Below are 12,057 nucleotides of genomic sequence, written 5' to 3' on the forward strand. Positions count from 1 at the left end.
TGCCTCTTAGATCCAGAACAAGTGCTCAGGAAATGCTCGGTGACTTGAACTTGCCTGGCTGCCCTCGAATGGTTCTGGAAGCCTCTCTAGGGTAGCACAGAAATTTGGAGTGTAGATGGGGAGTCAGGCCCAGGTGTCAGCCCTACTTGCTTGTGCTATGAGCTCAGGCAAGTGACTTCACCTGTCTGGGCGCTGGCTTTGTCATCTGTGAAATGGGCTTGAAAATCCTCAACTCCAAGTCTCCGTGTGAAAGGTAAACTGAGACCCATGTCTCAGGGCTACACAGTGGGCATACTCAGGAAGCAACAGCCTCTTGGCATTCCCACGAGGGGCTTCGTGGATCAGGAGGCTCGATGAGGTGTGAGACAAGCAGGGAAGGTGGGGCATTGGAGAGTTGGGGTACAGGCTTGAGCACCCGGCAGGAGTCACAAGGCAGGCCCCCAGCAAGTGCCAGCATCTCTGAGGACAGATACAGCATCTGGTTGACCCCGCATCCCCAGCACTGAGCACAGAGGCCTGACACAAAGCAGTTTCTTCGTAGATATCAGCTAAGCAAATGAATGAAATGGGCAACCACTTTTTGTGGTGTGGAAGGGGTGGGTTTTTGGCCTCTCATGGAATGAGCTCATCTTGAAAGAAGGATGGAGCGTCTCAGACATCACTGCCCGGCCCAGCTCTGGATGTTGGGAGGGCACCAACGTTCAAGGCACAGCCCCTACTCTTGTGGAGTTCACCATCTAGTTAGGGAGGAAGGATCTCGGGATCTCAGGCTAAGACAGGACCCACAGATCATCTAGTCCAACTTCAGTCCAACGCCCGAAGCCATTGGATTCAGCTGGACACAACACCTGCCCTGTCTCTACTTGCATGCCTCCAGTGACGGGGATCTCACTCTGTCTCAAAGGGGGGCTGCCCTTGCCTTTCCCTGACAATCTCATGCTTGTAGGCCCAAGTTAGAATGTTACCCTCATTCCTGAGCATTCCTGAGATTAGAACAAACTCACCTCCTCAGTGGGAAACAGACGGACCCCAAGTGACTTCTACCCCTTAGATTCACATGAAACTGTTGTGTCCCTCACCTGTGTCACCGATCACAGAAATGACCCCCTCAACCCGGCTGGGCCGCTGCCTCTCCAGCCAAGCCCCTTCTTCCTGCAGCTGTTCCATACCGCCCCTTCCCATAATTCTCTGAGCAGGACCCCTGGCTCACCTTCTCGGTGCAGAGGTCCACACACTTATCCACGGACATGTTTGGCATGGCAGCCGTCACAGGCAAGGCCAGGGAGAGGTTGTCAGGCCTGCGGAAGCAGCCTCGGAAGACTGCGCTTCCATCTGGAGAACCGGGGGAGGGGAAGGCAGGAGTCAGATTTCGGCTGGAGAACCACCTTCCGAAGAAAGTGCTTTTATTTACTTATTTAAGATCTTTAAAATTTATTTGAGAGAGAGCACCAGCGGGGAGGAGGGGTAGAGGGAGAGGGAGAAGCAGACTCCCTGCTGAGCAGGGACCCCCCCCCCGGCCCCGCAATGTGGGGCTCGATCCCAGGACCCTGAGATCATGATCTGAGCCGAAGGCAGATGCTTAACCGACTGAGCCACCCAGGAACCCTATGATGGTTGTTTTAGGTCAACATGGCTAGGCCATGGCGCCCTGTTGTTTGATCAAACATACACCTAGGTGTGGCTATGAAGGTATTTTGTAGGTGTAACTAACATTTATACGTACTGGATGTCAAGGAGACTTACAGGACATTACCCTGGAGCACATGGGTGGGCCTCACCCAATTAGTTGAAGGCCTCCAGAGCAAAACCCGAGGTTCCCCAGAGAAGAAGGAATTCTGCCTTCAGGCTGCAGCATTAACTGCTATCCGAGTTCCCAGCCGGCTGGTCTGCCCCACAAATTTCAGGCTTGCCAGCCTCCACAACTGCATGAGCCAATTCCTTAAATAAATCTCCTAACGTGTGTGTGTGTGTGTGTGTGTGTGTGTGTGTGTGTGTAACTCCTACAAATTCTGTTTCTCTGGAGAACGCTGACTAAGAGAGTAGCATCTTAGGCAATTTTTATTCCGATCTTTTTAAAACCGTTTCTAGCTTTCTGTACAGTGAATACGTATTTTTAAAGTAATTAAGACAAATTTTAAAAATGTTTAGGGGCACCTGGGCGGCTCCGTCAGTTGAGTGTCAGACTCTTGATTTCATCTCAGGTCGTGGTCTCAAGGTCGTGAGATCGAGCCCTGCATCAGGCCCCGCGATCAGCAGAGTCTGCTTGAGATTCTCTCTCTCTCCCTCTGAACCCCCACAACATGCTCACACTCTCTCTCGCTCTCTAAATAAATAAATATTTTAAAATTTTTTTACTGCCCCTGTCAAATCTATCAAAAAGCTCATGATGCCCATTTAAAATTGAGGTCAACAGTTCTCAAATTGGAGTTGTGTGAACCTTTCCAGAACACAGCTGTCAGTTAAAACCAAGGACACTATCCAGACAGCGCACCAAAACCAGAAGCCCAGAAACTGATGTCGTTTACTGAGCGCCTGCCGCGTGTGATCTACTCTGCTGGGAACTTTACTGACATTCTCTCACTGCCCCTTCTGGAAAACTCTGCAAGTTCTGGAGTAAACTCTCGTTGTGCCCCTGAGGGCAGCAGGGCTCAAGCCGTGGTTACGGGACAAACCGAAGGACCCACTGTTGGCAAAAACTTCCTGAGGATCATCTCCCCAACCAAATAAAGCTGCAAAAACCATGGACATCCATCCCTGTCTGTCTCCCGGTCCTTCTGGAACATGAAGCCTCCAGCTGGCGCACACGCATCTGTTAGGTTTGCGTGCAGGGAAAGGATACAGAATTGTCCCCCAGGCAGCCGGATGGTGGAGGAGCAGGAGGGAGGGAAGTGGGGAGTGATCGTTTTAAATGTCAGCTGTCATCCTGGGGATTATCTCTAGCACTTGGCACCCAGGAGCCCGAACGAAGTCTTTGCTGGCAGAGGCAAATCTAGCAAACTGAGAAGACATCTGGAATTTGGCTAAATGGTGACTTTCCAGAGCTAATTTCCAGCCTCGCACATCCAGTCCTGTCTCCCCTCACTGTCCTCAGTCATTGCTCCAGGCTGGTGAAGGAGGCGGCGGTGGCTGTGGTGGCTAGGAGTGGTCAGCGTGCTGTGGACCAACCCTGAGGTCCTCTGGGCCTCAGTTTCCCCACATACAAATGGCAGGGAGGCGGACAGACCACACAGATTTTCTTCCATACAGGGCGGCACTCCACCCCGCCTCAAGTAAGGCACTGTCACACCCCAAATACCACTAGTGTCCATCCCGTGGCCCAGGGTGCTCACAGGGGAGCCCCAGAAATCAGTCACCCCGAGGAAGATTTGACGATGCTCAGAGAATGTGCCATCCAAGGTGAGGCCTGGGAGAGGAGTCAGGCATTGGAGCTAAAGATTCACGGCTACAAGGTGGGACACCCAACACAGGTGTGTGGACCCTCAGTAACCAGAAAACTCCGTCTGGAAGCCCACTCCGGTCCCAGGCTAGAGAGACACTGCCTGGTTTCCAGAAAGAGGGGAGCTTGCCTTCTCTCTTCAACTCTCCCTCCTCCTGATTGACCCCCACCCCCCATGCTGGGTGCCTGGCCTCTCTTCACGGCAGCCCCTGGGGTAGATGCTGGGGCTCCCCCGACTTATAGATGCGGAGCCGGAAACTCAAGGACTCTCTGCCTTCCAGCATCACCAAGTGGTCCAACGACAGAGTGATATGAAGCCAGGTTGCTCTGTCTTCCAAGTCCCAGCTTCTTCCAATAAGAATGATGCAGTTATGATGATTGGGGGCTTCGAGGAGTATCGGGGTACGGCTGGGATCACTGTGGTTCCCGCATACTGGCCACATGGCTGTCTGGGGGAACAAGGCTTAGCTGCTCCCACGCATGGACTTGGTGAACACGCACAACACTCTGGTGGCGTAAGCTTTCCCCCTTGTACGGAGGCAGGAACAAGGCTCAGAGGGCTGAAACCACTTGACACAAGTCAGTCAACATGGAAGAGGCAGAGCGGATTCTGGAATCGAAGTGAGACACCTTGTCCTCACTGGGTGCCAGCCACTCGGTAAATACCTCTTCTCTACAAGAAAGGTCTCATTCTCCCCATTATACAGAAGGGGAAACGGAGGCTCAGAGGGGGAGTGACTTGCCCAAGGTCACACAGCTGACGAGGAGTGGCTTCTGGATTCTGAACCCAGGAATGTCTAAGCTCCAAGGCCTCACACTCTGGGCTGTCCCTCTTTAAGAAGCCACCCCCGAGCCTCATATTAGCCTTTGCAAAACACTGTGACACTCGTTTTGCCTCTCCTGCCCTTCACACTCACTCCACCTTGACTATGAATCCTTCACAAAGTCAAGGCCGTCGCTCTGAGATATCTTGACACTGGAGTCAGATTTTCTTTAACTATCAAGAAAAACTCTTGACCCTGAGTTTCCAAAACCATATTCGAATTGTTAACCTTGGGGCGCCTGGGTGGCTCAGTGGATTAAGGCCTCAGCCTTCGGCTCAGGTCATGATCCTAGGGTCCTGGGATCGAGCCTCACATCAGGCTCTCTGCTCAGTAGGGAGCCTGCTTCCCCTCCCCCTGCCTGCCTCTCTGCCTACTTGGGATCTCTGTCCGTCAAATAAATAAAATCCTCAAATTGTTAACCTTCCTCTTTCCCGTGGGATTCTATTCAAGAGACCATCCTATAGCCGCCTGGGTCATGGTTGAGGCTGGGAGGGTTGCTCTGGGAGATCATTCCGGGGCTGAGGCTCGGGGAGGCCCCTTCGGGATGGGGGCAGGCCAGGGTGTACTGTAAAGTTCTGAAGCCCACCACCTCTTCCCCTCTAGGAGCTTCCTTCCTAAGTGCCCCTGCCACTCCCTTGAGACCGTATGGGGGAAGACAGAGTGTGTTAGAAGGCGTCAAGGGTGTTGGGGCACCTGTGGGGTGAGAACATGTCTCTGCATCAGTGGAGCAACAGGGGACAGCCATGAATTAGCTGTGGCCTGGTTGTAGTGAAGTGTGTGGGAGGTGGGACAGGTGCGCATACTGTGTGTGACAAGGAGGAAATGTGTGTGCACCTGATTGTGGCAAAGTGAGTACAGATTGACCTGTTCAGGCGTGTGGACGCTAAGCACTGAGACTTCGAACCTGGCCATGAGGGTCTGTCTATGTGGGCATCTGTACGTGGCTGCGGCTGGGCGTGGGACCCCCACCATGCGGTGGAGACATAACCCCAGGTGATCTCTCTGGGCTGCCTGGCAACCATGTACCCAAGAAGAGGGCTCCCTGTCTCCTAGCGGAGGGCCAGGCGGAGCCTCAGCCAGCCTTCCACCAGACAGGCTCAATGCTACCAGGGGTTGTGCTTTTCTCAAAGATCCCCGAAGAGTCAGCACCTAGGTTCCGGCAGATATGGGTTTCCGTAGTGCACCATGCAAGAGAGAGATCAGGAGGGGGTGGGTCCCTCTACTGAGCCCAGCCTGAGTGGTGTCTCTCCCCAGGATGCTGAGAGTATGGGGACTGCTCCTGCTGGAGCTCACATCCGGGCACTACTGGTATCTGTCTGGGTTCTGTGTATCACGGGACCTGATATATAGATCTCTGGACAGCAGCGTGGGTCTGCCCGTGAGCATGTGTGTGCTGGCATCTACCCACAGCGGTCTCTGGGGTCGCCCCTGCTAGGAGTCACCCCTGCATCCTCTTGCAGACGTAACTTGGAGTAACTGAGGTCATGGGGCCATGAGCCCACACACACATCAGGACCCCCCCAGGGCTGAACGCTCGGCCCTCCATCACCCCAAGCCCGATACCTACATCTGGGGGTCCAACTGCTGACAGGCCCACACCAGTATGTATCTGCAGCGACCTCGAGGTGCTCGGCCCTGACCCAGGGTCTGTCCAGTCTGGGCCCACCCCCGGAAACTGCAGTTCCTCCCTGGAACCGACAGGCTGGGGATGAGCTGCCTGGCCTGGGAGGTCTCGTGTTCACACACACGAGCTCTCGTGCTCACTTTGCTTCTCTCCCCTGGACCTTGACCTTGGAGTCTCCACCTGCCACACAGGCAGCTCCACCCTTCTGCGATGTTTGCCCCTGGGCAGTTTTGGAGCCTTTACAATCTCATCTCTAAAATGGAGGCACGGACGCTGGGCGGAAGACACAGAGACAGCACTGCGGAAGCCTGGTGAGCGGGAAGTAGAGTGGAAGGGGCAGGGAAAGGTCTGGGGACCCGTCTCCTTGTCGCCCGGCCTTAGGCTTAAATGCAAAAGCAGGCGGAGAAGTAGTTGAATCTCTTCCCCGCCATCTCTCCGTGTGACGTCCTCCCGCTGGCCTGGACACCGTCTTCAGGCAGCCAGACTCCGAGGGCGGGAAGGGGTGGGAAGACTCTGTCAGCTCACCTCCACGCAGGTTGTCTCCCTTTGACATTTAAGCATCTGCTAATGAGTCCCTGACCCTCCCGGCTTCAGAGGACGGCTGAGCTGAATTCCCTGAATGGCAAATGTGGCGAGGTTTTCCAAGGAGGGACGAGCCAGGATGGAATCAGGAGGGCACTGCTCTGAGTCTCTCTTTGGACAAGGTGTGCGCTAGGGTTGGGGAAGGAGGGGACCAAGGGTGGGAAGGCGGGTCCAGGCACAGCTGACCTGTGGGATGTGGGGGTCTTCCTCCAGTCCTGCCTGGTCACTGGGGGCTTCCTGATGTCCTGCAGAAAGGCGGGGCTCCCGGGGATCTGGGAAGCATGCCTTGGAGGCCACTTCTCTCGGCAGCTTGCTTGCCTTCATGGTTTGGTGATGGGAATGTGAATATCCAGGGTGGCCAAGACCTTTAACTCTCCCGCTACTCTCATCTTCTCCGTCTATAAAATGGACCGCCTGGTTCTCCCCATCAGTGGTGAGTGGCCCTCTCACTACTTACGTCTGCAAATGAAGAAGTGGCCAAACCCGGGTCCCTTGACCTTCCTGACCCTCTTCTTCGATAGAAAGAATTTTGCATTTCCACGGCAGTCGGGAGAGGCCTTCCTGTTTGCAAAAATCCCTGGTGCCCGCAGAAAGAGAACTGATTTACAGTTCAGGCAGACCTGGGCCAGATATTGACTAAGCTGTGTGTCCTCGGGCAGGGGTCTTCCCCTCCTGAGCCTTGGTTTTCCGAGGAAATAAACGGGGATCCTATCAGTGCCGCATAGTGAAGGTGGAAGTCGATGTGATTGTATTTATAGTAACTGAGACCTAACCAGGACTCCCTGCTCCTTTCTCCTTCATTCATCTGTGATATGGGAAAGGTGTCCAGATCCTACAAACGAGCCACTGTCTGTGCCCCATTAGCGAGCCCCTGGCACTCCCTACCCTGAGACAGATGGACAATGACTGGCAACAAACACCCAGGACTGGGTCTTTGAACCAGTGAGGAATGGGCTGGACCTACCAGGGAGTTCCTCTCCCTAGGAGCCCCCCTCAGCCCATGATGGGGGAGTGTGGGAGGGTAAACACCGCAGCTGCCTCTCCCTCTGGTGGGACACCTCTGAAGCATGTTCACCCCCATCTCCCAAAGCTCCCCGGTAGGATTAAGTGTCGGCTGTCCTCAGTGGTGAGACCTGCTTTGTAAAAGACCTTGTAAGGGCTCCCTCCCTTCCTTGTCCCACCTGTTCGTTCCTCTACAGGTGCACTTTCAGCTGGCTTCCCCAACAAACCAAGGGTCACATCCTGGCCTCTGGGGGAACCCAACTTGAAATGGCTTTGGATCTTGGAGCATTTTTAATCCACAGGGGAAATCCCACATGGCGTTCAGGGCCATTGCTCTTCCCAGGCCACAGTGTGTGGGAATGGTGCTCGGGGAGTTGAGCCATACCCAGCCTCTGAACAATGGCAGTGACCCTGAGTAGGGTCTTCCTCCTGACTGACACTAAAGTCAACAGAACATCAGCTGCTGGCTCTACGTCACCAGTGCTGCGTGTTACACGTACCATACCTATGATGTTGGCCAAACTGTTATCCTGTTTCACAGGTGGGGACCCCGAGACGTAATGAGAATTCAGTTGCTTTTCCAGGTCACACAGCTAGCGGGGAACAGAGCTAGGATGTGACCCCCATCCTGCTTGACATCTCCTCTTGGTTTTCCACCCCTCTGCCGTTCCACGGGAGGCCTGCCCTGTTCGCACATGCCTGGGGGCTCCAGAGACCCCATACCAGCCCCCCGAATTTCCCAGAAACCCTCTCAGGCCCCACAGCAGGGGTCCAGGCATCACAAAAGCCCATGGCCCACATTCTGATAATGTCAGCTCTTCATTGCCGGGCCAGCTGGGATGGTGCCTGACCTCGGCAGCTTGAGGCTTTTACTAGCAAGAGGTGAGCAGAGCAACTGTTTGGCAACTCCCTTTGCTGGGGGCAGATGAAGAACAGCCCGGAACCAGCTGCAAGTGTCTCTGAAGTCCTATCATCTCTTTGTTCTGGGGCTTCACAAAAATGAGGTAAATGTCACCAGGCATCAGCTTAAAGGCAGGTGTGGAAGAGTTCCCCTCGGTTTGAAAGAGGCCACCACCCCCTGGGTAATTAGGCCAGGCTCTACTGCATTAAAGATGCCAGCGAGGAGGGAAGGCAGTGAGCTGGGAGCTGTTAACAGCTACCTACAATCAGAGAGAGATTGAATTACACAAAGAGCCTAACTGTCCGAGAATTCAAGCCAGCTATTTTTAGCCATCACCAAAGGCTCCCGCGGGCTGTTGCAAATTCAGAGAGCATGAATTGGGTGCTTCTTAGAGTGCATTGAGAAGTTTTCATTTCAGGAAGAAAGGGGCATCACAACTGCTCAAGAACACTCAGCTAGGTGCTTGCTTGACTTTATGTCCCTGGTGGTCACAGCCATCTTTAAAGGCTGGAATTGTCCCCATTTTAACGATGGGGCACTCGAGGCTCAGAGGGTCAGCAGCCCAGTCAAAGGCAACACGCCAGGTAAGTGAAAGACCTGGAAAAGAAACCATGTCCGCCTGAGTTCAAAACCTACAATGTCTCTATCATAGTCTTTGTGGACTTTCTGAGGGGATAAGAACAAACCAAGTATTCCCCCATCATGATACAGAAGAAAATTTTTCTAGCTATCATCTTTTTTTTTTAAAGATGTTTATTTATTTATTTGTCAGAGAGAGAACACAAACACAGGGAAAGGCAAGCAGAGAAGGAAACAGGCTCCCCGCCGAGCAAGGAGTCCAACGTGGGACTCGATCCCAGGACCCTGGGATCATGACCTGAGCCGAAGGCAGACGCTGAACCGACTGAGCCACCCAGGCATCCCTAGCTATCATCTCCTTGACCCTACACAGAACTTCTGAAGACCCATATAAATTATAAAATTCAGGGGTCCTGGGAACATATCAAAGGGGAGAGATCTCCAGAACTGGCAAAGGAGGAGCTAGGGGTGGTCCCTCCAGCCACTGGGACTTTCCACAATCATCTGTGGCTCTCCTTGGCAGAACTGACTGGAATGGAGTTATCAATGAGCATAACACAAGCACAGACACAAAACTCTCCTTCTAACTTTCAAAGACAACAAATTGCCAAAACTCACAGTACACAAAATACACTATGTAAATTGTGAACCCTAAGTCAAGGATCTATTTTTTTTCCACGATCATGTAATACTTTCACTATAGTAATAACTTCATAATACTTCCACCAAGACAGAAAACAAACAAACAAACAAACAAAAAACAAGAGGAAGATGTGCTGAGTCCTGGGAGAAGCTAGTCTGTCGGCAGTCCTGGGGGTTTCAGGTAGAACTAATGGGCAGTCAGCACCACGGACAGCCACCCAATGGGTCCTGTATGTACAGAACAGGTCCAGGATAGTTCTAAGAATCCACGTAACACGTATCTTGGCAAGAATCTTCCAGGCAAATGGAATTTCTTGCAACATCCCATAAAGCCTTAATGCTGTCAAATCACCGACAGGTCTGCCCCTGGGAAGAGAGCTATGCTTGCCGACACATTTAGTGAACTTCTGTGAAAAAATGTAATCCAACCAAGAAGGAGGTCCATTTCTCGCTTCTTTTATAACAAGAGCAAAGAGCCCATGTGCCTGAGAGTCTGTGCTAAGGAAGAATGCCTGCAGACATTTGCTCTGCCATCCTCTTAATGCTCTCGCTACTAAAGGAGAATTCCATCACCCAGGAACACATAGGCTGCCTCCCTACGCAAGGTGTATGCCCCACCAGAGTGGAGCTTGGAGATAACAAGCCTCCTTTAGATCTTTCCAATCATTAAGAATTCTGTGCCACTGCTTAGGGAAACACAATTAGGATATAGTGTTAATATCAACTAATGACTATACAAATGGAGTCTGGTTTCTACCATACCTGTTTCCTGGTGCATTTTCTTATCTCCCTGCCTCGTGTTGTGTGCCAGTAACTTGGAAGGCCTCCCATTCTGATTCATTTGTACACAAATGTATAAATCAGAACCAGAAATGGGAAGCCAAAGGTACACTGGGTTAGAGCAAAGACACTGGCAATTCTGTTTTGCTTGGAGTCAGCAAAGGGGACAGAAAGACAGATCAGAAGTCAGGAAAAGTGGAGGTAATCTGCTTTACCAAGGGTTGTAAATCCAAGGAATTCTCCCAAAAGAGAGAAGCTGAGGTCCAGAATCCAATACAAGAGGTCAAGGGACCCATAGCACCCAAACTAGGAGTCAGAGGGGTGGGTTCCCGCCCATGTGCAGTACCTAGGAAGCACCGTGGCCTTGGGTAAATCATACTTGCTCACCATTTCCTGAAGCCACCTTCCAACATTTGCACACTAATTTCTCCTGCCTACATTTCTCTCCCACCCCTTTGCAACTTGAGTCTGGATATCCCCCTCTCCTACACCATGCAAAATCCTATGCATCTTTTAAGGCCCTAATCAAATAGCTCCCTTCTGTGAAGCCTTCCTCTATGGCCATTCAACTCAGCCACTTATGCTCTCCAGGCTTCAGTCTCTAAAGCTATAAAAGGGGACATAAGCAAGGAAGGTGCTTCCAACAGGGTACTCAACATAGGACCTTTGCTGATCCTGTACCTTTTGCTCATGGTTGGAATATAGGGCTCTCCCTTTCATCCAGAAATCTCCTTGGAATGAGATTCAGCTCAAATGTTGCTCCCTTGGTTCCCACAGACAGAGCCCCTGCGATCCCCCAACACATACCACCCCTGGGGCTGGGTCTGTTTCTCCACTGGATGGTGAGCTCCCCGAGGACAGGGACCATGCTTCATTCTCCACTCATCTTCCCCATGCCTAATCCACGTGCATGCCCTTCAAGCATTTTGCCTCAATGAATGGTCCCCATGCTCTCTCCAGACACCCTGTTGCCAACTAGGAGCCCACCAGGAATCTCAGTCTGACATATCATCAACCTTCCATCCCCTTATCCAACCCACTTCCATTCTTGTGTCAATCTTGAGGTTAATAAGGCTTCGGTTTTCTTCTGGAGGCTCCTGCTGAAGGTACCCAAGCTGCAGACCTTGTAGAGTGGTGTTTCGGAACAATGTGTTGGACTGAGAGACTCCAGGACGCCACCCTCTGTAGACACGACTTATGTTCCCTTCTTGGACATCAACCCCAAAGACTCCTTTCTCAGATGGAATAAAACGCCATCCCAGGTAATTTTGCTGCTGCAGGAGGCGGGTAAGCTGAGGGGAGGCAGCGGCATCCCTGCCAGCCCCTGGGGGCTGACTCCAGCAACCACCCAGCCCTCCCGCTGCTACAAGGGCAGGACACACCCTGTCATACAGAACCGAGTGCCTTTGCATGCTGCGGCTTGTGTATTTCAGCTGACTGAAAAATCTTTGATGGCCTGTGATACTCTTCTTCCTATCAGGTGGTCACAGTAGTTGTGTGTGTGTAAGAGAGGGAGAGAGTGTGTCAGGGGTTGGGGGGGAGGGGCAGAATATGTCCAGATTATCCAGCCAATCTGAACATTAACCAAAAGGAGGTCTGGCTGCTGTCTAGCTAATGACTGACATGGCCTAATTCTGTGACCCGGCTCTTCCCATGTACTAGGATGCTATAATGGCAACAGCTTTCT

General features: G+C 52.4%; 1 protein-coding gene across 1 annotated transcript in view; it reads right to left on the reverse strand.

The window, feature by feature from the left end:
• WSCD2 (WSC domain containing 2) overlaps positions 1–12,057 on the reverse strand; it is a 52,028-nt gene that overhangs the window by 22,736 nt on the left and 17,235 nt on the right. Inside the window, exon 4 of the mRNA XM_080821574.1 lies at positions 1,211–1,332. Within this exon, the coding sequence (XP_080677700.1) occupies positions 1,211–1,332 (122 nt within the window). The remainder of the gene's footprint in view (positions 1–1,210; positions 1,333–12,057) is intronic.

Source organism: Martes martes, assembly GCF_963455335.1.
Source record: "Martes martes genome assembly, chromosome: 13".
NCBI lineage: Eukaryota > Metazoa > Chordata > Mammalia > Carnivora > Mustelidae > Martes > Martes martes.